The sequence below is a fragment of the Mya arenaria genome, chromosome 11 (genome assembly GCF_026914265.1).
Source record: "Mya arenaria isolate MELC-2E11 chromosome 11, ASM2691426v1".
Classification (NCBI taxonomy): domain Eukaryota; kingdom Metazoa; phylum Mollusca; class Bivalvia; order Myida; family Myidae; genus Mya; species Mya arenaria.
Genome location: NC_069132.1, coordinates 6,158,187 through 6,185,269, shown reverse-complemented (window position 1 = coordinate 6,185,269; position 27,083 = coordinate 6,158,187). Strand labels below are relative to the sequence as shown.

Below are 27,083 nucleotides of genomic sequence, written 5' to 3'. Positions count from 1 at the left end.
TTCAAAATTGGTATCGCGAGATCTTCTTTATGACATGACATGTTAAAAGAATTAATACGCTGGTGTTACAAAATGGGACGTATGGTGTTATGCGGTTTAATAAAATAGTGTGGATTAAAAGACCGCTTTATTTAAATGCGTTCATAAGATTGCAACGCTTATATGAATTTGAAAGCAAGCCGAAGAATCTTGGTGAATAATCGTGGGGAACAGATTAGTATAGATAATTGCGCAGAAAATGGAAATGTGTTGACTAAAAGACCGTGCCCTACCTTACAGCAAATAATTAAAACGTCCTCGGCCAATATTCTATCACTTAATTAGCTTTACAACAGCAATAAATGTTTATATATACTAGTCAACACAGGTTTATCAGTTTCCGTTATGAAACTAACTAAATGTTTCAAACATTTACATTACTTTTTATAAGGTAATGATAGGCAATTGTAGGTTACAGTTTGCGTTTGAGGACACTCAACATATTTTTTGGCCTATTAACAGAATTGTAAACAAAAATCACGTTTGTCTTACCTATAGCTGTTCAAAGCTTTCATTTGATACAACAGTAGTTCTAGTGTGTGTTTCAAGATTCAAGGCAGTGAATCGAGTCTTATCTTGAATCCATTTTAAACTTACGTCACGTGGATTGCCAAACAAGTTATTTATACAAGTGTGAAAATCATTTTTTTTTATATTTTAGCAACTTATGTTTGCTAAAAAAAATATCATATTTTAATGCTTTACTTTCTTTAGACTTTTAGGCGAGGAAGGGTCGGTCAATAACTGTCATGATCAGTTTTCAACCTAAAATATTGTAGTCATCTGTTGAAAAATTACCCTGGGGTACATTTTTAACAGGGTATTTTTTACACTAAACAGGACATGGAGCATACATTTTCAGCAACAAATTTATCCAGTTTCAACCATTGTATTATAAATAACAACAAGTAACCAAATATCAATACCAGTCACTCAAATATATCATATGCACACAAAATCTACACACAGACGGTGTGTAAAAATGATGCTAGCATATATAAATTAAAACAATTGACTGACACGTATTCAAATTAAAAAAGGATAACATTTCACCAGGAATATATGTACATTTGGAGAAACGTGCTATACAATTTATTTAAGATGTTGTTGTTTTTAAATGAAAATCTTTACCTTTAAAATTGTTTAAAATAATTTATTTTCTATCGTCTCCATTAGGGAAAAACTTACAAATCAATTTATGCATACACTTGCATTTGATGGAAAAAAACAGTGCATTGTGCTATTACACTTCATATACATAATATATTATACAAATAATCACAGTGTGGTATTTCATTATTCAGAAATTTATTTTTCAGTAAGGTTACGCAGGCAAACATATTTTGGGGTTATTTTTTTCTACAAAATAATATCATGAGTGCATCACCGATAAAGTTTCAAGAGGCTAACAACAAATGAGCCAGATTTATCCAGATTTAATTTGACTTAGATAACAAAATCAACATGACTGCTAACCAACAGACAATGTACTGTTTTAGAATTTTTTCTTAAGTTTATTGTCTATACATCAACTCCCATATCTGGACAAGTAGGCAGAACTTAACTGTTCAATAACTATCATGCTGATAAATTAAGTAATATTCACTTACACCGCATACTTATGATGAACATTGTCATAGGCAACATGGTAAAAACAGCTACCGGTACGTCACCCACAACCCTTCTGATTGAAAAAGCTTGTATATGATTTCAAAAACACGGGTTGTGGTTCTATTAACCATAACATAATGCTCAATATATCACTGGAAAGTAGAAACATACCAGTCCAATACAGAACAAAGATTAACTTACAATCCATGAACCACACTGTTAATTAGTTATCTTGAAATAATGATTGCAGAAACAGCTACTCAACTTTCCAAAATCTTGTTTTATCTGCTGATAAGCCATTCTTAATATCAATTGACAATATCTGGAGAGTCAACAAGAAAAACAGAAACTGTTTAACACAAGAGATAGGTTCACTACAGTTTCAGAGCAAAAGATGCCCCACATGAGCATCCTTGTTCTGCCAGCGGATTATCTACAACACGGAATGCCGCTCTGATCAGTTCCTCATGGTAGTCTATGGTCGACCCTCGAATGAACTCAAGAGATTCTCGGTCCACAATAACTTTTGCACCATCCCTCTCAAATACACTGAAATGAACAGGAAAAACTTTGTTATATACACACTAGAAACGCCGCAAAGCAACAAAACAAGGTTTGCAATTTGTGCAATTTGGCACATTAAAGTTTTTGGTATCTCAAAAAGACAATCACAAGATATGTAAGCTTCCGAAACAAGAAGTCTCATCACTATACACCAATTCTAACTTAAAATATTGAGCACAAACTGTTTAAGCTTTTTATTAACTGTTACATTGACCTTGACACCATCAACTCAAAAAGAGTGCCAAATGTCACAAAATATGCCGTCCTAATTTAAGGCCAGTTAGGTTATAAGTGTATGAATAGCCAGATTTAGTGAGCTGACACTGTCAAGGCAGTTTTTGCGGATTCAAGGTTTATAAACTCTGGAGTGTCTGAGGCATAATGGCTGGTTATCAAACTTGACTTAAGACATTATGAACATACACATTCAAACCAAATTTGGTGATGATTGGCAAAAGGCTTCTAAAGTAATTGATCAGACAAGACCGATTTAAGGAATTTTATATAATTAAAGGGCGATTACTCTTGAGTGACTCAAGCGATATGAATGGTTAACAAACTTGTCCTAGATATTACTCCTATACATATTTTGACCATATTTGGCGAAGATTGGACAAAGGCTTCTAAAGTTTTGAACAGACAAGACCAATTTTAGGTAATTTCAATTATTAAAGGGCGATAACTCTCGAATGACTCAAGCAATATGACTGGTCATCAAATTTGTACGAGATAGTATGCGCATTCACATACAATTTGGTGATGATTGAACAAAGGATTCTAAAGTTAATTATTGGATAAGATCTCCTTTAAGTAATTTCTATAATATAAAGTTGATAAGTTTTGGGCATCTAAAAAACAATCACAACAATCTATCTGAACTACCCAAGCTAGTTTGACTAGCCTGTTTTCTCAGAGGTCCAGCTTCGTACCAGTCATGTTGACCATTTAGTGTCAATGACTGCACCTGCTCATGGTGATTATTTCTATGAAGTATAAAGAAGATGCAGCACAGATGGTAGAAGGCTTCCTCTCCGTTAAAGTATTACAACACCCAACATTGATATCAGTCAGCTTGCAGCACAGGTGGTAGAAGGATTCCTCTCCGTTAAAGTATTACAACACCCGACATTGATATCAGTCAGCTTGCAGCACAGGTGGTAGAAGGATTCCTCTCCGTTAAAGTATTACAACACCCAACATTGATATCAGTCATCTTGCAGCACAGGAGGTAGAAGGATTCCTCTCCGTTAAAGTATTACAACACCCAACATTGATATCAGTCATCTTGCATCACAGGTGGTAGAAGGATTCCTCTCCGTTAAAGTATTACAACACCCAACATTGATATCAGTCAGCTTGCAGCACAGGTGGTAGAAGGATTCCTCTCCGTTAAAGTATTACAACACCCAACATTGATATCAGTCAGCTTGCAGCACAGGAGGTAGAAGGATTCCTCTCCGTTAAAGTATTACAACACCCAATATTGATAGCAGTCAGCTATCTTTAATGGAATTTGATTTTTTTTTTATATAAAGCTCATCTACTCATCATGTAGAGTACAACAGAGCACATCATAAAAATGTCTCCTACCCCAAAACTTATTCCTGAACACATCAGTCGAACCCCTGTAACAGGGGTTTGTAGGTTTCAGATGACATGGATAAAAAACTCATGTTTTTAATTCTGTATTTCCTTTTCCACATTGGTACCAGTTTGTGGTGAAACAACAATGTCGAACATTATTTGTATTGAAATCAATTTCTTTATTTAGGACAGTTAATTCTCCAAACAGATGTGGTTTAATTGTAAAAGGCTTCCTCAAGAAACATTGCCAAAACATAAACATGAACTGACTCACATTTTTTTCCAAATAATGTTATTAGTTTTTAATATTATAAAGTATATATATATATATATATATATACATATATATTACATAGTATATAATGGACAAAAGCATTGCACTCACAAGAATTATAATTATATTATATAAAAAAATCATTTTCTGTTGAACCCCGCAACCAAAAACTGAACAAAAAAAGGGAAACAATTGAAGATTTTTTTATCTAGCTTCTACTTACATCAATTTAAAAACAACAATTATTAACATCTTTTCCCACAAAACATGGGTTCCATGAACGTAAGTACTTACAGGTCGTCTTCAGCAATGCTGTCAGCCAGCTCAAAGTTGTACTGGAAACCGGAACAGCCTCCTCCATCCACCTGGATCCGAAGGTACGACCCCTCCCCACTTATCTTGTTCAGCCTCTAAAAACATAGCATGTGCGACCATGACAACCTCTGGCTATTAAATCACTTTTCTCTAAATACGTTACCTCAGCAATCAAAATAAGCACAAGCAAGATTTAAGCCCAGACTTATTCAAAAGCTATGAACAGTTAGGCTGACATATTACCAACAGACAACTTTCATTCTTTAAAAAAATGCATATTATTACATCTTTGACATTTGAACTGCTCCCCTCTATCTTATTTGTTTGTTATACATGTACATGTACATCACATCATTGAAATATTCCCTCCAGGCACATTTCCATCTATTCATTAGTACATGTACCAGTATATACAACCAGCTTCATCATCTCTCTAACAAACTAAGTGTATAAGAATTATGCTGTTAGAAATTTTGAATTTCAAGCACAACATAATATTGATTATAGATGATAACCTATTGAATTCTGCCAATATTCAAACATAATCCATGTTTGGGAAACATTTGGTGTATGAACAGTATTAAGCAAAGCTTCAAATGAATGAAACAATATTTAATTAACTATATCTTTATAAAATGCCAATCATAGTTGCCTCCTTTTGACTGCATTTGACGAAATTAATATATATATATATATATATATATATATATATATATATATATATATATATATATATATATATATATATATATATATATATATATATATATATGTAATATTTTAGTTAAAAGGCTTAAAATATGATATCAAAACTACCTTAGAAAATTGACAAGCTAAATCAGTTACTTTTTATTTAAAGACATACTGACATTTCTTCTGAAGACATCCTCAAAGTTCAGATGTATCTCAATTTCATGTACTAAGATCAGCGGCAGGCAGACATAACTTTTTCTATATGGATTAACATCAGAGTTGCCCCGAGGTTTCTTCAGCTCACCTGTACACAGCTGTCTGAGAGATTCAAGTCTCCCTCGGGGGCTTTCGCAGGCTTGGTCTCACACGGCAACCTTGATGTCAAACAAAGCTGTCTCCATACTGTCCATGTCACTTGCCTGTGAAAGCAAGAAATATACATGGTCATTTGTGGTATAGAAAGTTCTGATGACAGAAGAATTGATGGCTAAGACATGGCAGTGATATGAAATACTTGGAAGGGGGCAGGGACAGACATAGCAGTGTTATGCATCGACAGATACGGCAGTGATGTAAAATGTGTAACATGTGCACTGATATACAAAGAAATAGTATAAAAAAAACTGACATGATCAGTTGTAAGCACTTATGGCATGAAACACAATGAAGATAAATATGGATTTGCTCTCTGGCTCAATGCAAATCATAACTTAGTCTAAGAAAATTTAAAAATAAACACTGCAGTAGGTTAGGGTATACTTTATGCCAACAATTGTACAGGGGACTATACAGTCTGTGCACGCATCAACATATTTCAGACCGATCTTTTAATCATTTTTTACTACTGATATTGATCTTGCATCAGTCCAGACCGGCAAATTTTTCGGTTTTTAGAAGCCCTGGTTACTATTGATATGCAATGTAATATTGCAGATATTTTCTTTGTCTCCAAGAAGCTTATGTCTCCTTATCTAGTTAAAATTTTAATTATATGTATACATGACAGAAGAAATTATCTCTAGGTGTAAGGGCATCATAGTTCCAATTTCAAGAAAGGTGATTCTTTTAATGCATTACTATAATTTAATTTTTTTTTTCGATTACTTTATGGAAAAGAATTAACAAGTGGTGTGAATTAGACAACATATTCTAGGGGCGGATCTCGATGTTAGTTGGGGCAGAACTTTGAACAAATTGAAGCGTAACCTTTGGACTTGCAAACTTGATGTGTATTGACTATACCATATTTCTACCTGATTTTTTCAACATATACATTAAATTTGATTATCAACCAATTATCCTTATCTGGATCTTTTCAAACATAATCCGGATTTCTTTTTAGCAAACACAATGTTAATTTCTGTCATTTACATAATACAAAAGTTTTCAACTACTAACCCAATCTAGGAATCACTTAAGTCAATTTAAGTCTTAACTATAAAAAAAATGTGAGCATAACTTCTTTTAATTGATAATTTCCAATGCTATATTCTTTACATTCTCGCGCTAAGGAAAGAAACAATCATATCCGAAAGTTCTTGTCCGAAATATAAACAAATTCGAGGCATTAATGTTTGACAATGAACATCTTCACATGGGGTTAACCAGATTAAAAATACAGAGGTCATCATCAGTGTAAATCATTGAAAACATGTCTACTTCACCTGTGCAACGCCTCTCTGCAAATCTTGATTTTTCGAAACATTTTTTTTATTTTTACATTGTGTGGGAGCAGTCAATACTTTATTTATATAAATAAGCCTTAGCGGTCAAGGGCAAAATCAAATGATGCAACTATATTTCTGTAAAAACCCCGAAACGTTTTTCTTCACAATTTAAAATAATACTTTTACACAATGCTTCTGATATAAACCAGGTTTATATATTATTTGATAAATTTATTTTTAAATATTGGAAATGCAGCAAAAGGGGAGTTCACTGTGCTGTAAAATTCTAATAGTATTGACTGCACCAGCATTTCAGTGCGACTTCAGCAAACACTTCCACATCAAAAATGGGTAATTCATATAGGAATTAATATGTTTTTATTCAAAACTGATTTACTTTTTACTTTGTTTTTAGAAATGTGAATATTGAAAATAAATTTATAGCTAGAATTAGCGTGTATTAAATTCGCTGATTCGTACCCATCTTATTTGTACCACCTCATCTTCGCTTAACATCGGAGGGTTTCGCAAGGCAATTAAGGCTTGTCGGGCCTGACGTGCCATCCGGTGGCAAGGTTAATCATTGACATGTGTTCATTGTGTGGACGTTGTTTTGCTGCCATTGCAACAGTTGTCAGACATCAGAAGGCGTGTCGGGATTGTAACGATATTTTTATCAGCCAATTAGGATCAACGACTGCCAGAATATTAGCAATGCTCTTTACCCCAACTCCTCCTCTACTTTATCACAAGACAAGAGGGAGTGGAAAACACCTCTGTTGTAACTGGGACCTTTATCCTTATAATCACATATGTAATGATTACGAAGCAAACAATAAGTGTTTGATTTGGGTAGCATAAATTGTGTGTCATATTTTTTTTTTATTGATCCAGAGTCTGTTTCTAATTGTCCTTGTTTACCTATTATTATGCCCTCCTTCGAAGAAGAGGGGTATATTGCTTTGCACATGTTGGTCTGTCTGTCGGTCGATCAAACTTGACATGAAGGTTGGGCCTGACCAGTAGATGACCCCTATTGATTTGAGGGGGCAAAGGTCAAGGTCACAGTGACCTTTAATGGTAAAATAATTTTAAAGCTTGTCTGAGTGATAACTTGACAATGCCTGCACCCATGGCCCTTATACTTGACTTGGAGGTCGGGCCTGACCATTAGATGACCCCTATTGTTTGTGGGTCATCGGGCCAAAGGTCAAGGTCACAGTGATCTTGAATGGTAAAAGGTTGTCCAAGTGATAACTCGACAATGCCTGCTCCCATGGCCCTCAAACTTGACTTGGAGGTTGGGCCTGACCAGTAGATGGCCCCTATTGATTTTAGGGGTCATTGGGCCAAAGGACAAGGTCACAGTGACCTTTAATGATAAAAGGTTGTCCGAGTGATAACTCAACAATGCTTGCACCCATGGCCCTCAAACATGACTTGGAGGTTGGGCCTGACCACTAGATGACCCCTTTTTATTTTAGGGGTCATAGGTCAAGGTCACAGTGACCTTGAAAGCAAACTTGACAATTCCTGGACCTATGGTCATCAAACTTGACAAGAAGGTTGGGCCTGACCAGTAGATGACTCCTTGTCTTTCGGGGTCATCGGGCCAAGGTCAAGGTCACAGTAACCTTTAACACAAAAAAGTTAACATATCTTCTCCCAGTGATATCTGAACAATGCTTGAACCTATGATCATCAAACTTGACATGGAAGTTGGGCCTGACCAGAAGATGAACCTTATTGATTTTAGGAGTCATCGGGTCAAAGGTCAAGTTCACAGTGACCTTGAATGGGAAAATGTTTCAAGTGATCACTCGCCAATGCCTGCACCCATGGCCCTTAAACTTGACTTGGAGTTGCATCTGACCTGTAGATGACCCCTCATGATTTTAGGGGTCATCGGGTAAAAGGTCAAGGTCACAGTGACATTGAACGAAAAAAGCTTTTCTGTGTGATAATTTGTCAATGCCTGCACCCATGGCCCTTAAACTTGACATATAGGTTTTTGGTCACCAGCTGATGACTCCTATGGATTTTGAGGTCATAGAGTCAAAGGTCATGGCACACTCTATCCTCACACTTTGAATGGTCATAATCTTAAAATTGTCTCAACGGCATCCAATGTCAGTGACAAATCAGCTGTGTTTTCGGAACATGCATATCTCATTCAATTTTCCATATAATCCTGACAACATGGCGCTCAGGGGCTGCATAATGTTTGACAAACATCTCTTGTAAAAAATTGTGATGGAGAAGCAAGTGTGAAGAAAAGATAATACTTATCATTCTTCTACTTTTTATTTTGAGTAAATAAATCTGAAATGCCACATTATTTTGCATTCCCTTAAAATGATGAGCTCTGGTAGTATTAAATACATCCACCCTTGCATGGTAAAGGTCAGGAGTTTTGATGATTTTAATCACCCCCTTACTGGTAACAACCTTGATATCATAAATTAAGTGCTCCAGGCCTTTTTGTGTTACAGCATGAAGACACCATGTTTTACACATTTTGCTGTGACGCTAAGATTGTCAATATAATCAAACCCTATGAGTCCATTATATTGATGCAATACTTTGGTAAATACCAAAAATAAATAAAATGAGAAACAATTAAAGCTTTACTTGCAATACATATGCTGTATTACAGATGATGACTATGAATGGCAGCCTCCCTCTGAGGCAGAGTTGAAGATAATCCAGGCACGACGGGAGAGATCAGATCGTATCAGCAAATTGTTGGGAGACTACATGCTCAAGGGATACAAGATGCTCGGCATTTGCTGTCAAGCTTGCTCGGTATAATTAGGGTTTTAGCTTCAGAGTTAAGAGTGCTGAACCCAGTCCTTTTAGTAGCACCATTGAGACCAGTATAGGCAACCTTCCTCCTTTATGCAATTAAAGGGCTCTGACAACCAAAAATCTGTTAAGCAGATTACAACTGCGAAAATTCCATTTAGAAATGGCCGCCAATTTCCCATTTAGTCCCTTATTGGTTTTATTAGTGACTTATCTAGAAGCTCGCATATTCAAAGGGCATTTCTGGCAGAACATTAAGAAAGTTAGCATTTCAGATTTATTTTTGTTTTTCCAAACAATTAGTTGGCGTCAGGTCACCTAGACTTTATTGTGAAGATACCAAAACTAACATTAACTATTACAAAAAGTTACATTTATTACTCCCAAGGGATATGCTGTCTATGAGGCCATAATTCGATGAAACAAGGAGTTTTCTGCTTAATCATTAGAATTCTAACTGATTTTGTAGACAAATCCATCTATATGTGTTTACACCACATTGGACATGTAACTAAAGTTAATATTAATTGTTATTTACATGGGAAACTTGAATTGAATTCTGATTGAATATTCATGTGTTAATGTTTTAAATTTGTGATATAAAGCAGAACTGTTAGTCTATCCAGAAAAACAATGCGTTAGTGATCATCAAGCCAATTTCAAAACCAGTAAAAAAAAAAAAGTATTACCCTATAATGGAACTGTATCCTGTATTGGTTCTCACTATTTCAGACAATCCTGCTTCAGGACAAGCAGGGCGTGAACTACTGCGTGGCCTGTCAAGAACTGGACACCGACATTGACAAGGACGATCCAGGTATCCTGTCTCTCATTATGATATAAGATAACATTATTGTCCTTGTTCAGGCTTTATTTGTATTTTTCCTGACTGTCAAGCTTTTATGAGCAAGTGTGTTATTTGAGGGAAAATAAGTGGAGGTATTGTCTCGAAAGTTGAGTTGGAAACAGCAGCAGTGCAGCTTTTGACCATTTAAACTCAGAAACCTTGGAAGATTTAGGATATGTTGACACATATATACATTCATATGACAAAACTCATAATAGCAGTATTAACTCTTAGTTTGGCTGGTTTAAATAACTGTGGAGTTATGCCCCTTGGCTTGACAAACCAAATAACACAGAGAAATAGTATCATGCAATTGCAAAGCATTACTGCACAAATGTTAGTTTCCCAGAAAAAAATGCTGTGATATGTAAAAAAAATGCTGTGATATGTAAATCCTAGAATACCCTAAGATAAGATTATCTTCTGTTTTATTTTTCAGTTCTGTGCCAAGCTGCAGCTCGCTCACAGATACTGGAAGGTTCTGTTGCTGACGATGAAGATAGGGATGACCTCTCTTTCATGGCCAGAATGGTTCCATTATCCACACAGCAACACACAACCAGTCATCCACCTGTCCTGCCCGCACAACAAACCAGTCCAGTCACCATAGCAACGGCATCTTCTACAGCAGGCACTAGCCAATCACACACCCAGGCATTGGGCTTGAACTTTAGTCCATCTGTCAATGTTCTGTGTGACAAGATAAAATGGGCCACCGATGAACTGAGGGAATCCAAAAGTGTTGAGTATTCCATCCACCTGTGTCAGCTGTTGAAGACATCTGCAGATGCTTTACAGAGTCTCAAAGCTTTATGATACACAAGAATATTTGCAGTTTTGTTATGTCTTATTTCTTTTGAAAAAAAAATTGCTAAGCTTGATGATTTATTGGTGATGTATAATTATTTTTCAAAATCTTTAAACTGTTTGCATTTCTGCAATTACCGTAATACTATTTTCTTATGAACATAATGAACACAACACTTCATATGTGCTAACAATAGTGTACATGTATCTGCCATAATGTAAACTGTTTAATGGTGTCAATATCACGTTGAATTAAGGTATCCTTTTTACTGTCAAAAGTAGATGCTGTTTTGAAGCCATTTACATACATGATACAACAGAGCGAGCATGTTGTTTTTGAACCTTTAAACAGTCTATTCTTCCTTCCAAAAGACTAGCAATCAACTAATGTACATTTTTGTACACACTATAAACTGTTGTTTATTTTGTTAAGTATATAAGTAAATTCATGCATAAATGGTTGGAACTCTTTAAGGTGTGTAACTATGATAAAAGCATTTGTTTCACTGGTTTGTGTTTCAAAGCAAAAAGTATAATGATTATTCGGGAATTTTCACAAAAAAATGATCACATTTATTTATAGTTTTTGAAAATCAGTACAAATGAAGTTCAGTGAAATCCACATTGATAATAGATTAGAACTATGTATTTCACAAACAGTACATCTGGATTTGTAGTATCTAAGACAACTGATGGTTACTAGTTGTTGCTTAAGATTATGTCTGCAATCTTTTAAAAAATGATGTCAAAATGTGACACATACTTTACATATTTGCACCAAATCAACCTACCAGATTATGGTTCTGTCATTCTGTAGAAATTGCATCTTTTTTTAGCAAATGTTGAGCTATTTTTGCCCTGCATCAAGAGTACAAGTGAGTGTTGTCATGGATACCAGAAACTCGTAAAGTAGTATAATTTTTTAGCTCTACTGGCCAAAGGCCAGAAGAGCTTATGCGATGGTAATGTGTACGTAGTATGTGCATCCGTGCGTTCGTGCGTCTGTAAACAATTGCTTGTGAACACGATACAGTCTTCAGTTTTGATTCTATCTCGAAGAAACTTGTACAGTATATAGATATCCATTAGTGCTCGGTTCCTTTCGAAAACCAGCCAGATCTGTCCATAAATGCCTAGATTATGGGCCATGAAAGTTTTAAAGAAATGCTTTCTATTTTTAGCCAGGTCTGCATGAGCGAATTCTATTTTTAGCTAAGTTTACATGTACATGTAAATTCAAGTCTAGAGTTAAGGGAGACAATTTGCAAGTCTAGGATTTTGAGAGACAATTTGCTTTTTGCTTCTGCAGTTGATTTTGTGAAATACTATGCCTTGTTTTTGTTGAAAGCCCAAAGGCCATTTTTTAGCTTTAAGTTCTGTAGTTTGCACATTCATCTTAACAAAATTGGTTGTGAATGTTTAAGTTATGCACCTGGTGTCATTACTGGCCACACCCAGGGTTCACAGGTTTGTTAAACATAAATCTGGAAAGGTTTGAAAATCATTTTGTGTGTTTGTGCATCCATCTCAGCACAATTGATTGTGAATGTTTGTTCAAATTGGTCAATGTTGTCCTAGGATGCCCTTGACTTTGACCTTTTGACCAACTTTTTTTAACTTTTAAAACTACAGAAATTTTTACTATGAGTACAGTTTTGAAAGCATTTTTTTTGTCAGATGACTTTTACTTGGCACATATTAAAATAGTTCATGCAACTAATCTGCTTACAATACTTTCTGGGCTCAGATGTTGAACGTGCTACGTTTTCAGGTAACCCAAACACAAAACATAAAGTATATGTCTGTTGCCTTTTACCCATACATACATGCTCTGGATTGATATGACCACAAAAGCTATGCCAGTAGAACATAGGCCCTTTTGGGCCTCTTTTTTTTTATAGTGTTTTAAATAATACAATATCTCTCTACCTTCAATGTAAGTCAAGTCCATTTTATGTTATAATTTTGCAAACTACATTATAATTATTGTATTGGCCAAAGCTTGATGTTGAAATTAAAAGTGGCATAGTGAAAAAAAACACTTAGAAAAAACATTTTCTGTTGATTAAAGTACATATGTATTTTGTTCAAGGTCAATAATTTGAAACGGCTTTAAAACCCGGCTTTAGAGCAAACTAACAGAAAATGGGAATTATAGGTGGCATAGGTCAGTAAAAATCATGATGCTTATGATTTGTTGAGATATGTCCCTTCCATATACCTTAAACATCTGGTGAAAACAAATGACCTTTGGGATCTTCATATGCTGGTTTTGTTTGACTTGAATGTACATGAACTTGAGACAGAAAAGCTAGAGAATCAAACAGAAAACAACAACTAGTCAATGGCTTTATGGGCCTTCCTTCGAAGAATCAGCTGTTTGTTGCTTTGCACTTGTTGGTCCATCTGTCCGTTGGCAGACCAAACCTTGCCTGTTTTAATTGAGTAGACTTCAAACCAGCTTAGATAGTTGGTCATGACAAGCATATGGCTATAATTAATTTTGAGGCCAGTAGGTCAAATGTCACATTTTTGGTGACCTTGAACATAAAAAGTTGAATGAAAATTGGAATATGTTTGGGCTTATTGTCTTCAAATTTGGTAGGGAAGTTGACTCTATTGATTTTTAGGTTAGCAGCACCTTGAACACAAAAACCTTGTCTGATCAAGATATCCCTTGGACCTACATTCCTCAAACTTGTAAACATATTGGTTACCACTTCATTGACCTAGAAGCAGCTACCTGTAAATCTGTATAAAATCCATTGCCTATAAACTTTAAATCACCCATTGAACTTATTTATGGCTGCTGGAATTAGGCATACATGTTTCAATGTAAACTATAATGCATCAACTCCTATACCAGCATGTATAACCTATAGGAATGTTGATCTTAACCTTAAATTACCCCACAGACATTTCATGCAAAAGGACTAATTGGCTGCCATTATTGGAGCATACATGTCTTACAAACATCTTTTGTGCTGTAATAATTGATATTCGTCTGACATGGCTCAATCGGGGGCATTTGTCACATGACTGTGACAGCTCTTGATTCCAAATTTGAATAGTAATAGCCTAAAAAGACTGTGATTTGTGTTTTGTTGTTTTATTAAATTTGATACATCTGGAGATATTAAATAGATGAAAAGGAAACATCATTTTCCCGCATATTTAACGTTTTCTGGTTACATTTTACATTTGCACAAGTAAAAAAAGCTTAAGTTTCTGTAATTCTTTTTCATTCACATACTTCTTATAAATCATACTATACTATTTGTAAAACTGTTTTCTGTCTTATGAAAAATGCAATTTTGTACAAGAATTTCTTTGAGCAAAGAGTCCGATCTACCCTCATCCATTCTGTTTTCACTATTGATCACAAATGAGCAAAGGTACGATTTTCAACAAGTTGGATGGTTTGTTTTCCTTTGATTACTTTTCCAAAGCAAAAGCTAACATTGTATCCATGCATAATTAATGGTAAAGCATGCTTGTAATTACACTTTATGACCAGCAATGACTACAATAAATATTGAATTTGTTACTTCACATGCAAATATACAGAGTACAAATCACCTGGTACAAGATGGAAATACTTGACAGCCTTTATCGTCAATGACGTAACTAAACAATACCATAAATTATACTGCAAAAGGTACCTAGCTTATGCATGTCACGTGGTACCTGATGGCTAGCGCGTACTATGACAGGGGCACAACTTAGATGACGGACTTAAGTATACAGATGAGGATTTATTAAACAGCATTTTGAATTTTTCCTGACTATGATTCTTGATGACTTGAATATGTCATAAATATTTATTAAACAGCGAATGTATATGTATATATGATAGCATAGCGATATGAATTGAAATTGGATTTCATTAGAGGTCATTAAATCCAAGTAAAGTACATTTAACGTGTATGTTGATGTTAGTAGCTTTATAATGTACGTTGTTGTAATGGTTGTTGAATGCAAATCAATAAGACAAGGCCATGAATTTAGCTTGAACAATGTTTGCTTTCTTCGCTGACCTCTCAGTCCTTGTTTGATGATCCTGACTCTAGGAGCTTACACATATTGTTCTCTCAGCGGTTGAAACTAATGTTATGTTAATTACTACTTTACCTTTGTACACAATTCAGTCCCTACAATACATTGCCCCTGGCGTTAATTACCCATCCACTTGAGGCGTACTACTAGTATAGAAACGTGTTATGTTAACCATTGAACTTTGTCGAATTCATCGCGGATATTATTACAAATTTTAACACCATTATTTTCATTTTATAGCTGGTCTCTTTTACTGTTAAATATTTGTACAGAATAGAAAATCTAAACATTAATCATTTTATGTTCTATAAATTTCGCAATGAACAACAGAAAGACCGATACCACAATATTCGTTCTGGTGTTGGAACTGATTCTTTAAACTCTTTGATGGTAGATTTCAGATCCTAGATAACTGCATGCACGTTTGACTCTGAAAGTGGTGTTTACTGTTGTTGTTTTTTCGATTCTCGGACTAGAGCCTGACCTGGGATGGATATTTCAGCATTACAATAAGTAGCCAGGTATTTGTCTGTCACTTGACAGCTCACCGTGAAATGGATCGAAGTTTCTATGATCTGTCAACATACACACCGTTGCTAGCTTCATTTCAGGAATTATTGATAATCATTATAACTCAACCGGGTACATTTCCAACTACATTTAATATTGGCAATTTAGCTCCTTGTTATTTATAATGACTACTGTATGAACCGTTCATTTCGTGTGATTAAGTTACTCGTATGGTTTAAATTGTGTTTTATTGTTTACATTTGCACATAAACTTCCAATACCTATTAAATGTATGCTCAGAAAAGGAGATCAATTGTTTGTAGTGTTTTAATGACTTACAAATACAAGTAGTTCAAAATTAATTTTGTGACTAAACTATACAGATAGCAACGCTTTCAGCCTGATATTCCATACAATAAAGATGATACAGGATATTTGAAATACCGTACATTCGTACGTCCGGTATTAGTGCAATACCTTTCGTGATCTTGGAGCTAATTAAGGGCAAAGAAGTATACCTCTGTGTTATGATTACGGACTAAATAACAGTAGATTCATTGATCTTGTGTTTATGATCTTTGTGAATAATGAAGATGTGTTGATGTGCTGGCCCGTGCGGCCAGATGACTGACGTCGGTGACACAGCCTCCCCGAACAAGCTGGATGTATCCGAGCCCCAGAAGCGTACGGAGCTGTCGGGGCCGCAGCTGCAGAACGCCCTCTGGCGAGCGGTTGTTACGGGGAGGCCCCGTGAACTGCTCAAATTCTTCCAGGAACAAAAGGGCCACCCTCGCTTACCAGAAATCATCAACGTTACGGAGGACGATTACGACGAGGATGGAGGTAACGTGCTCATCTACTGTGTCCGGGAGGGCCGGGACAAGGGGTCTGTGTTCGGGGGGAAGGACTATGGCCAGTGTATATCCACGCTCGTGGAACACGGGGTTGACATTGACTTCAAGGATAAGGGCGGCAAGACGGCTCTGTCATGGGCGGTAACGCTCAAGTACACGAACTACGTGGGGCGGCTGCTGAAGTTGGGGGCGGACATAGCCCTTGTGGACCAGGACGGCCTGTCGCCCTTTCACATTGCCGTCCATAAAGGTCTCAAAGAAATCGCCAGTGCCATGCTAGATAAAGATCCAGAGGTATTTTCGTCTTTATTACATTACTAACAGGTCGCTTTTAAGGCTTGCATCTTTTCTAGTCTTTCAATCATGTCACTAACCACGATGTTCTGTCGGTCTTAGTGGACAAAGTTGAATGCACACGTTAAACATTCGAATATTATTTTGAGAAGTTAGACTGCCGGATTTAAATTCAATGGTGTAGTTAATTAATATCGTTATATGTTGAACAAATGTAGATGTTCTCGGTGAACTTTAAGTTGAAGTTGTCGTTATGACAGGCAGACCGATGTTGAAGCAAGAAAGAGGCACAGATTAGTTGGGGGAGTGATCTTACATTGAAGCTCATGACACTGTATTCGCACATCGATAAAAAGATTAATCCTCACCGTATTGAACATAATAGAAGCTTACAAAGATCGAACGATTAATAGGACTGCTGGTCTAAATGGTATTTAATTGATTTTTCATGTCCTTTTCAGTGTTAACTCTTTGTTGTATATACTTCAAAAAGGTATTCAAACAAACGAACCTTAAGGTTTGATTTTTTCGAATACATGGTTGATATATTATAATTTTATTACCCAAGAGTCTTAAAGCCGTATGATGCCTTTAATAACATCAAACATAATAAGTCAGTGAACGCTTGGCATGGTTCATTTCCTTCTGTAAGCCTTTTTATTGTGGAGGTAATCGGTAGGAAACCGTTTGTGTTGCATCATTAGAATATGAATAAATGCATCTTTAAGCGCATTTAAATAATATTTTGAGGTTTTCTAAATATATAGATGCCATTATTAATTGGTCCACGGTTCTTTTACAGACCGTTGCGTTAAAAAAGATATGTTGGATATTTTACAACCTTTCATAACTGGAGTTTAAGTTAAGAAGATCATTTTATATCAAATATAATCTGTGACTGCCTTGGTTAATAAACCAAGACTCATTTATTTATTTATTTTAAATTAAAAATTACTATGTCAGAAATTCTCAAACGGTAGTATGACACCAAGCCAGCAAGCTACTGTGATACGTCCACATTATAATGATCCGCGGTACCCGTGCATGCACTGCGGTATAGTGTATCTCTAGTAATCGGAATAATAACTAGAGTAAGCGGTTTAAGACGATGAATTGACAATTATTGAGCGTGCATTTTTGTTTTTATATAAACAGTTTTGGGCTAGGAGGCACAGTGGTATTTAGTCATGTTTGGTGCCTGGCAACACACAAGTGAGTGCTAGGCATAAGCACCCCCTCCCCTCTCTTCTCTCTCTCTCTCTCTCACGCACGCACGCACGCACGCACGCACGCACGCACGCACGCACACACACACACACATTCTACTTCTGAGCTCAAACTATTATCATACACAAGCAATATTGCATAAACAAAAATATATATCTTTGGTCCCAGATTGAAATGAACATCTTTGTTGACTATTTTAAAAAGACACACACTATCTTGGACGTTGAGCAAGAAAGTTTTGAAATGCTGCCGTTAGTGCCCGTGGTTCGACTTTCGGGAACAATATCTGGACTATTTTTGAAAGATATGTTAACGAAATATGATTAAAAGAATAAGTTTTGCTTATAGATTTACTTTTAGTTATAATCCTTTAATATGTTCATGTACACGAAAACCGTGATTTTTATCAAATCCAAAACAAAAACATATAAGGCGTTGATTTTATGACACAAAATAATATAACGCCCATAAAACATAAGAATGGAATTAATTTTTTGAAGTGAGTTTGCACAGATTTTTTTTTATCTCAATAGGGGCAATTCAAGAAAGGTATTTGCTAGTTTTCTATGTCCTTAAATTGACCAAAAGTATTAAATTCTGGTATTTCAACGAGCAACGTTCACAAAATGGTAATTTAATAGCCGCTCTCAAGACATCTGCCACTCTGTGTTAAGACTATTTCTTTCATTTTAGAGAGAAAAACTATAATCTAGTTTCAACTATTCGCTGTAGAATTGCTACATATTTATACAAGGAATCAATCTCTCCCTCAGCGTTTTTTTCTGTTCAAAATCATAGTAAATATTTACATCAAAATTACAGCAAATATTTAATAACCTGACCTTAGATTTAAGTGAATGAAGCCATACAAGTATTATGTATATATGCCAAGTAAGTCATTTTAATATAAGCTTTCCATAATATAAATAAGCATTGTCTATGATTTTATTTTGCCAGTGAACACATTTTACTTTATGGACTATATTGAATTATTACAAAAGTATTAGTTGTGCACTGCTCCCATGCATATAAAATTTTGCTAACGTTGCAATAGTCTTTACCTTTATGCTATGTATTGCGGCTTAAAATTGATATACATGTACAATTGTAGTTGATTTTTTTCTACTCATTGACGTGCGGACCAAAATATGAAAGTATATAAAATGGTCTCCAGGGTTGCATTCATAATACTAAATACTGCACTTAACAAGAAAAAATTATGTTGACGTCATTAACGTCACTTAGACGTCACTACTGTATATTTACACCTCAAATTCCATTCCTTAAATGAACTGCCTTTCGGCAATTGCGTTTATCAATCGATGAACGCAACATCTTCGGATATGTTCGGATCGCAATTCATTGCATAACGATATACATGAAAACTATTGATCTTGTTATTGTTTGTATTGTGTCAGCAGATCCCGTTAGATATAAATCAACATTTAAGAAAGTGATAATTTATTATATTTTAAATGTATTGCTGTCATAAGTGTTTCAAATTTACGTTTAAAAGTGATTTCAAGTGGTTGCTTTTTTCCGCGTTATTGTGACGTCATTAGAAAAAATGTTTCCGGTTGCAGTCGGATCGTTCTATTTATAGGAGGGGTAAAAAAAGGAATGCTGAAAGATTTTTTCATAAATGAAATGAAGTATTTTTTTTTAAACATTTTTTGAATGAAATAATGAATTATTGGTGTAAATATAAGGAATGAATTGCGGAGTTGATGTCATTGTCGGGATATGAAAGCAATTGGCCTGGTCAAAGTGTGTCCGAAGGACTCCACGGGTTCTTTGATCAGCCTAATTGCGTTCATATCCCCGATAATGACATCAACCCCGCAATTCATTCCTTAATTGGCTGACCATAGTGAAATAACGAATGTCGGTACGTGATTGTTCTGTAGAGTGGGCGAGGTATCTGTCTGCCTTGCTCTTTTTCACTACGGAAGAAGGGTGTGAGAATGGAGATAGATGATGGGGAAAGATCGATCAGTTCCCTGATTGGTTTTTGATCAGCGCTCCAGAAGCGATCTGAAGCCTAGTTCACTGATCATCTCGCTGTTGTGGAAAGGATTCTGTAGTCGACCTGCGCGAAGCTGGACGGCTTCAAGCCGGTCTAAATGTATATTGATCTGCATATGTTTCCAACACACTTAATTTATCCGAGCAGTACCCGAGTCAAATACACATTCTGAAAGTTTCAAAAAATGAACATTTAAAGAGGACATGGTAAATATGCATAGAAAATACCAGTCGATCTATGCGTCTTTTAGTTTAATAATTAAAAAAATAATTTGGAAGCAAGTTAAGCGTTAAGCGAACAAAGATGTATACAACTTAGGCTAAATCATGTACACAAAATATTTTATGACAAGTGTCCAAGTTATATGAAGGATAATTTTGCCAAATGTAACGAAGTTCACTCATATGGCAGTAGATCAAACTTAAAATTTTATGTCCCACATAATGGTGGTTTTACAGCAGCTTCTTTTTATTTTAATGGTATACGGGATTGGAACATGCTTCCAAATAACATCAAAGAAGTATGTTTTTAAGAAATTAGTCAAAACTCACCTCTTAAATGAGATGGAGAAATTTGAAAAGTCTGTCTTTTTGTATTCATAATTTTTATGTATTAAATAAATATAAGTGCGCTTTCTAAGAATACGCACAATTTTTATATAGTTGCTTTGGTAATTTTTAAATATTCCTAACTATTTGTATAATTGTGTGGTATATTATATAATTATGTGATACGGATAGTAGTTTATTTGTGATGAAAATCATATATTAATTTAATTCATCTGAGTATATGATATAATAACATATAATACTGTTCACTAAATCATAAATGCCAACTTTAATACCTTAGACATGGACCCCGTTGGAAATAAGCCTTTGTACTTGTGCAAATCTTTACGGGATGCAATGTGCAATGTCATTTATTATGTTAAACTTTATTTGGTAAAACTTTATTTGGTAATAAATTAGATAGCTTTATCATTAACACCAGAACTAAGTAATACTTGTTTTAGTAGATCTAGTATTATGTATTTCATGTTAAACTTTCTGTGATATAGCTTATTAGGACTCTAAATATCATGCAAATACAATATGTGATATATCTTATATTGATGTAAAATGTACTGTTATTGACATAATGCACGAATAAAACTACCACTACTACTACTAAGCAAAAATAATGATAAACAAATCTCAGTTAATATCAGTTGTGCGTAACCTAATTTAAACAACACACAGTTACGGCACTTATTTTCAAAACATACATTTCTATCGTAGGATTTTCAGGCAAAAATGCTTATGTGTATAAACACCACCAATAAAAATGATTTCCAGGGCATTACCGCAAACAAGCTGATAACATTTCAACCCAGTGACAAAAAATTACATCTATTAAGAATTGATAGTCGTTTTTGTATACCCCATCGAATCAAAGGTTTATCGCAGGGGTGTATTGTTTTGCATTGTTTGTCCATCCGTCATTCGGTGCGTCTGTCCATCTGTCGTGCTACAGATTGGTCAGATGCTGTCCAAATTTGGTCAGAATGTCCCCCTCTCTCCACTGCTTGTAAATGAGGGTCACATGGGGTCAAAACCTTGGACACCAGGTCAAATCTAAGAAAAATCTTTGGAACACACTAGAGATATAATAAAATTATTTGGTACAATATTCATGAAACACTATCAGAATATTTTCCTTGATGAATTCTTAGCTTAATTTGAAACTAGGTCATGGGGTGTCAAATAATAGGTCACTGTGTCAAACCTTTCTTTGGTCTAGTACCATATCATTTGAACGATATCTTGATAGGAATTGCTTTGATTTTGTTTAAGCTTGGTCAGAATGTTCCCCATGATCAAGATCCAACTGCTTGTAAAATTGGGTCATATGATTATGAATAACACTAGAGGCATTAGAATTGGCCTCCTTGATAAACTCTTGGATCAATTTAAAACTGGTTCACATGTGATAAAAAATAATGTCACTTGATCAAGTTTTAGATGTTTTTGTCTGGAACCATATCATGGTATTTATTGCTAAGATTATGTTCAAACTTGTACGGAATGCTTCCCTTGATGAAATCTCACAGTATTTTAAAAGTGGATCACATGGATCAAAAACTATGTAATTAGGTCAAATCTTGGGAATTCTAGAGGCAATATATCTTCCTTGATGAAATCAATGACTAGTTTGAAACTGGGTCACATGAGGTCAGAAACTAGGTCACTAGGTCAAATCTTTCAAACATTATGTCCAGAACCTAAAAGAAAACTTCTGAACAGAGGCAATATATCTGCTTGTATCTTTATGAAACTTATTCAAAATTTGCCTCAATGAAATCTTGGGTTAAGTTTGAAATTGAAATTGTTCCAATGATTAGCATTCCATTGGTGGGGCGTAGGAGGCGGGAGTGCAGCTTGGCGTTGACTTAATTGTATAGCAGACCATACTAGATTAATGCTGGCTTTCTGAGTGTTCAGTGTGAAATGAATCACAAATGTCTCTATACTATCCAGTGCCGGGATGATGAGCTAGCTTTTAAATAGCTTACTTAATGAAATCAGTTCAATGTTTAAATGGAAATTTGCCCATAGTTTTTGTGGTAGACTGTTTTAATGATTAAATGCGAATCTTATCAGTGATCCCATTGAATGTTGCATGAGCATGCACACTAATTTTTATGGTTCTAATATTCCTTATGAGGTGTTTCCATATCAAACATTGCCAAATAAAGGCTGCAGAAGTATCTTCTATTCGCCCATGAGGACCAAAATGTCCCCATCAAGCTCTTCTATAAAGTTTGATTTCGCCAAACAGCTATGACATTTAAATTGAAAATAAAAATTATTTCTTAAAATTACCTAATTTGTTTGAAAATTTTCCATGAGAGAGCTTTGAAGTGTGGTCCCTTCCCCCAAAGGGGAGTGAGGGCCCTTACTATAGTACACATGTTACTAGTGACAATTATGCATATATATATATGTAAAGCTAGGGGCGTCAACATACACCAATAGCATTATGCAGTATATTGCAATACAAAAATTTGTTAGCAATATACCGCAATATGTACAACAATATGTATATAATTAAGACATGAGCATATTTTTTCAAATGCAAACTGCTCAAATAAACCATATATCATATTTGTAGTAATTTCAGTTGTTTTACAAGAAAGTACTAAACGTAAGCAATGTGAAAAGGTAAATGACTGTAATGCGAGTAAGGCTGCTAGATTTACATCTTATATTTTTCTTTCAGCCTGGATTTAATGCTTTCAAAAGTATCCAATATTTCACTTTTAGCCTTTTGGTTTCAAACTATTTTACAATCAAAATCACTCTTTTCCACTCTTCCGGCTACCCCTTTTTTTACAGCCATGTTTTTACAAGACCCAAAATGCCAGCTTTTATAATTGCTAAAATTTACATGTCTTCAATTAATCAACTGATGAAAATGAATTAGCACTGGCATTTAATTGCAGAAATACTGTTGATGTTAAACTACTTAAATTCATTTCATTTTTGTTTTTCTAGAATGGGACTGTTGTGACATAATATAGTTTCACCTGTGCTGGGTGTATGGTGCTCAGTATGTTGTCAGATCATTAACTTTAGAAGTCTTTGTCCAATCATCACCGAATTTGGTCAGAATGTATGTTACCATAGCATAATATCTCAGATAAGTTTGGTAACTAGCCATATCGCTCCAGTCACTTGAGAGTTATCAAACTTTGATTATAGTATTACCTAAAATCTGTCATATCCAATCAATAACCTAAGAAACCTTTGCCCAATCATTACCAAATTTGGTCAGAATGTATGGGCATAATATCTCAGACCGGTTTGATTACCAGCCATGCTGCTTGAGTTACTCGAGAGTTATTGCCCTTTATTCATAGAAATTGCCTAAAATTGTTCTTGTTTAAACTTGCATTGGGACATGGGATTTTACCTTTGATTATCAGAGATTGAAAAAAATAAAAAAATAAAGATTTTTTCATGCTTTTAGAAACACTTCAGATCATTATTTTACAACTACAAATCACTTAATATAATGCATTTTCTTACTTGCCTGTTTTGTCATTTTCATTTGATTTTGATTAATTAAATTGATGACAAATTGAAATTAAGAATTTAAATGGAGGATTAATTTTGAAGAGAAGATTCTGTTTTGAAAAAGGAAAAGAAATGCGGCCTTAATGGTCTAAGATCATGAACACAGTCCAAAGGGTGTATGATATAATTACTATTGATAGTCGCGTTGATGAACTTAGTATGTTTGCATAGTACATAACTTTACTGGGATGACCTCGTTATATATTTTATTCGTAATGATCAACTAAAGATTGCACACTTTGGTACTGAAATTATTTGTTTGCTTGTATATTATAGAGAGCATTCTAAAGGAAGAAACGTAAATGAGATTTGTATTTGAATATTGTCTTATAAATAATTATTTCAATTGTCAATAGAGTTGATAGCTGCTGACACATCTATTTTCAAATTTGGGTTCATGACGTAAGCTTCATTGAACTTCCTCCAGAGAACGGCACCCTTAACTGTCAATCAAAGTTACTTTGCGCAAGCGCAAAAGATAGAGCAATCTATGGAAAATAGACGACTTTACTAAATCATGTAGATTGACAAAATACTCTATACAAAAATAAATGTATAGATTCACTTTCAGATCTGCTCTACATGATATGAAGCTGCAGTAAATAGGACTAATCCTCGATTGTCATTGGTCCACAAGTATGTGCGAACACCAAGAACAATTTTCGATCATCAGATTAATACCAGTTACAAGAGCAGTGGACACAAAGTCTTCTGGTGGTGAACTGATTAACCTATATGTTTCTGTTTGCAGATTGCCGATGTGAAGAACGGTCAAGGTGTGCCCCCTCTAGTCATTGCTGTAAAGCAGGGGCATCAAGAAATGTGTCGACTACTGCTGCAGTACGGGGCAGATGTGAATGCCGCGGAGGACAAGAACAAGCGAACACCAGTTTACCATGCCATACGCAACAAGCGACTTGATGTCCTTGATATTCTACTCAAGTAAGGAATTGCTGTAGTGAAATAATGGTTATTGTATTTGAAATCGAAGAAAGTACCGGTATGGTGTAAAATTATTTATAACTCCTATGACTAGTTTTTAAAAGTGGCATTCTTTAAATCTACAGATCATTGTTTTAGTAAAAAACACATGTATACTTGTAGCATATTTAACATGTATTTTCATTTATGAAATAAAATTTTCTTCATGACATAGGTTGAGCAAAGAATTGTATTGATTCTTGAAATAGGAAAAGTCGGTCTTCATGTTTCGGGATTAATAGGTATAGAATTCAAAGATTTACAGTTGTGTGCCTATGCTAGTTATACAAAACACAATGTCTTTTGTGGTTGATATTTAAGACCATATAAAAGAGCATATAAAATTTCACTATCAATAACTTTTGAAAATGAATGTTTTTTTCATTGAACATGATTTTTAAATCAGACATAGAGCATTCCTGATGTGGCATTCATATTAGTGTTGTTCAAATTTGAATTTTTTCATTAAATGAATTATGCTTAAAGGCAAGGAAAACTGGACATTATTTTTCATTAAAATATAAAGATGTGCATTCAAATGAAACATAGATAGAAGAAACTTAAATAAAATGAACACAGTGAAGAATACCAGGATTTTAAAAATGAAAGGTAAGTTTTTAGTCCTGCCAAGTATTTGGCCTTGGTGAAACGTATACAAAATTATATGATTGCTCTGCCATATTTTAGGGAGCTGGCACAGGTGTCTGGGTCAAAAGGTTCCCTTTAATATTGTTTTTCCTTAACTTAAATAATAATAAACTTATTTCTTCAGTGATTGAGCTAAACGTTGATTTTTTCTAAGCAAGGACTTGAAGCATTATCAGCCCAGCCTGTCCATCATTTTGGTTGCAAATCATGAGTCCCAATTAATTATAAAAATATATTCTGAACATATTTTGACTTTTATTGCATTAATTTTATGAACCATTTGAAGAAGAGGAAAATTTTAGATTAAACTATTAAAACGAAAATATAATCCAAGTTAAAGCGGTCTTACATTTAGATTGATTTAAAACTATGCTAGACGTTAGAATTCAAATTAAAAGAGTTGCCTTTCACTAGAGGTCATTCAATTCAAAATGCACATAATTAAGTTTCACTTGATTAGTTGGATTAAATTTCTACTTCCATTGTAAAGAGTTGGAATAGTTAATTAGTTCATGTGCTTGTTTTTTATGAATTTCAAATAGTTACCAAGGTTTGATATTTCTGTGGAGGGTAAAGTTACATTTTCTAACATGTGATATCCTTTCCAAGTGAAAATATAGAGTATAATATTTCAAAAATCTATATTATTATAAAAGGACTGATTGTTTATACCTACAAGTTTTACTGTAAGTAGACTTGATATATAGATAACAGTGTTTATTCCATTGTTTTAATGTGACAAAAATAATCTAATTAATAACAAAACCATAATCTAAGTTACTTGTGAAACTGTTTTTTTGGATTTGGTGAGTAAAAATGAGTGCTCTGTTCCAGTAAAGCTAAGGAAGTTGTTGGAGTATTGGACTGTATATGTCATTTGATTAATAGTGTTATTAGTAACTATTTTACAATCATATTTAAAACATGTTTTGCATATAGCAATATGGGAATGTGTTATTCTTTAATTAAGGAATTTCTAAATACATTTGTACTTAAGTCTTTCTAGAGATACCGTATTTAGTTTAAAGCTCATTTAATTCTAATATGTCCAAAAACATTCATGTATTTCCAGTTGAAACCATACATTTTGTTAAATGTTCAACTGATTTTGATGTTTAGTTAAATGGATTCATTTTCTAGCAAAATTCAGAAAAAGTCATGTTAAT

At 34.6% G+C, this 27,083-nt stretch overlaps 3 protein-coding genes across 13 annotated transcripts in view; 2 read left to right on the top strand and 1 right to left on the bottom strand.

Moving 5' to 3' along the window:
• Positions 1 to 878: 878 nt before the first annotated feature.
• LOC128207935 (iron-sulfur cluster assembly 2 homolog, mitochondrial-like) lies at positions 879 to 6,825 on the bottom strand. The gene is made up of 4 exons (XM_052911144.1): positions 6,745 to 6,825; positions 5,385 to 5,499; positions 4,367 to 4,482; positions 879 to 2,199 (listed from the first exon to the last, which is right to left on the bottom strand). The coding sequence occupies exons 1-4, from the start codon at positions 6,783 to 6,785 to the stop codon at positions 2,025 to 2,027; spliced, it is 447 nt and encodes a 148-aa protein (XP_052767104.1). The 5' UTR covers positions 6,786 to 6,825; the 3' UTR covers positions 879 to 2,024.
• A 119-nt stretch (positions 6,826 to 6,944) lies between these two features.
• LOC128207934 (protein ZNRD2-like) lies at positions 6,945 to 11,678 on the top strand. Its single transcript, XM_052911143.1, has 4 exons — positions 6,945 to 7,098; positions 9,404 to 9,552; positions 10,285 to 10,369; positions 10,839 to 11,678. The coding sequence occupies exons 1-4, from the start codon at positions 7,095 to 7,097 to the stop codon at positions 11,213 to 11,215; spliced, it is 615 nt and encodes a 204-aa protein (XP_052767103.1). The 5' UTR covers positions 6,945 to 7,094; the 3' UTR covers positions 11,216 to 11,678.
• A 3,226-nt stretch (positions 11,679 to 14,904) lies between these two features.
• The window catches only part of LOC128207925 (ankycorbin-like), a 42,646-nt gene continuing 30,467 nt past the window's right edge, over positions 14,905 to 27,083 (top strand). For 9 of the 11 annotated variants that reach the window (XM_052911120.1, XM_052911125.1, XM_052911121.1 and 6 more), the window contains exons 1-2: positions 14,905 to 16,920; positions 25,040 to 25,230. In XM_052911120.1, the coding sequence (XP_052767080.1) occupies positions 16,396 to 16,920; positions 25,040 to 25,230 (716 nt within the window). In that variant the 5' untranslated portion in view covers positions 14,905 to 16,395. Of the gene's footprint in view, positions 16,921 to 25,039; positions 25,231 to 25,700; positions 25,879 to 26,636; positions 26,724 to 27,083 lie in introns of those variants that run through there. The other 2 variants (XM_052911128.1, XM_052911129.1) reach the window with 2 other exon arrangements.

Coding starts and splice junctions, on each gene's coding strand:
- LOC128207935 (XM_052911144.1), bottom strand. CDS start 6,785: ATGTTTCGAAAAATCAAGATTTGCAGAGAGGCGTTGCACAG. Junction 4,483..5,384: donor TCTCAGACAGCTGTGTACAG/GTGAGCTGAAGA, acceptor CTATGTTTTTAG/AGGCTGAACAAGATAAGTGG. Junction 2,200..4,366: donor AGCATTGCTGAAGACGACCT/GTAAGTACTTAC, acceptor TGTTCATTTCAG/TGTATTTGAGAGGGATGGTG.
- LOC128207934 (XM_052911143.1), top strand. Junction 9,553..10,284: donor TTTGCTGTCAAGCTTGCTCG/GTATAATTAGGG, acceptor TCACTATTTCAG/ACAATCCTGCTTCAGGACAA. Junction 10,370..10,838: donor CATTGACAAGGACGATCCAG/GTATCCTGTCTC, acceptor TTTATTTTTCAG/TTCTGTGCCAAGCTGCAGCT.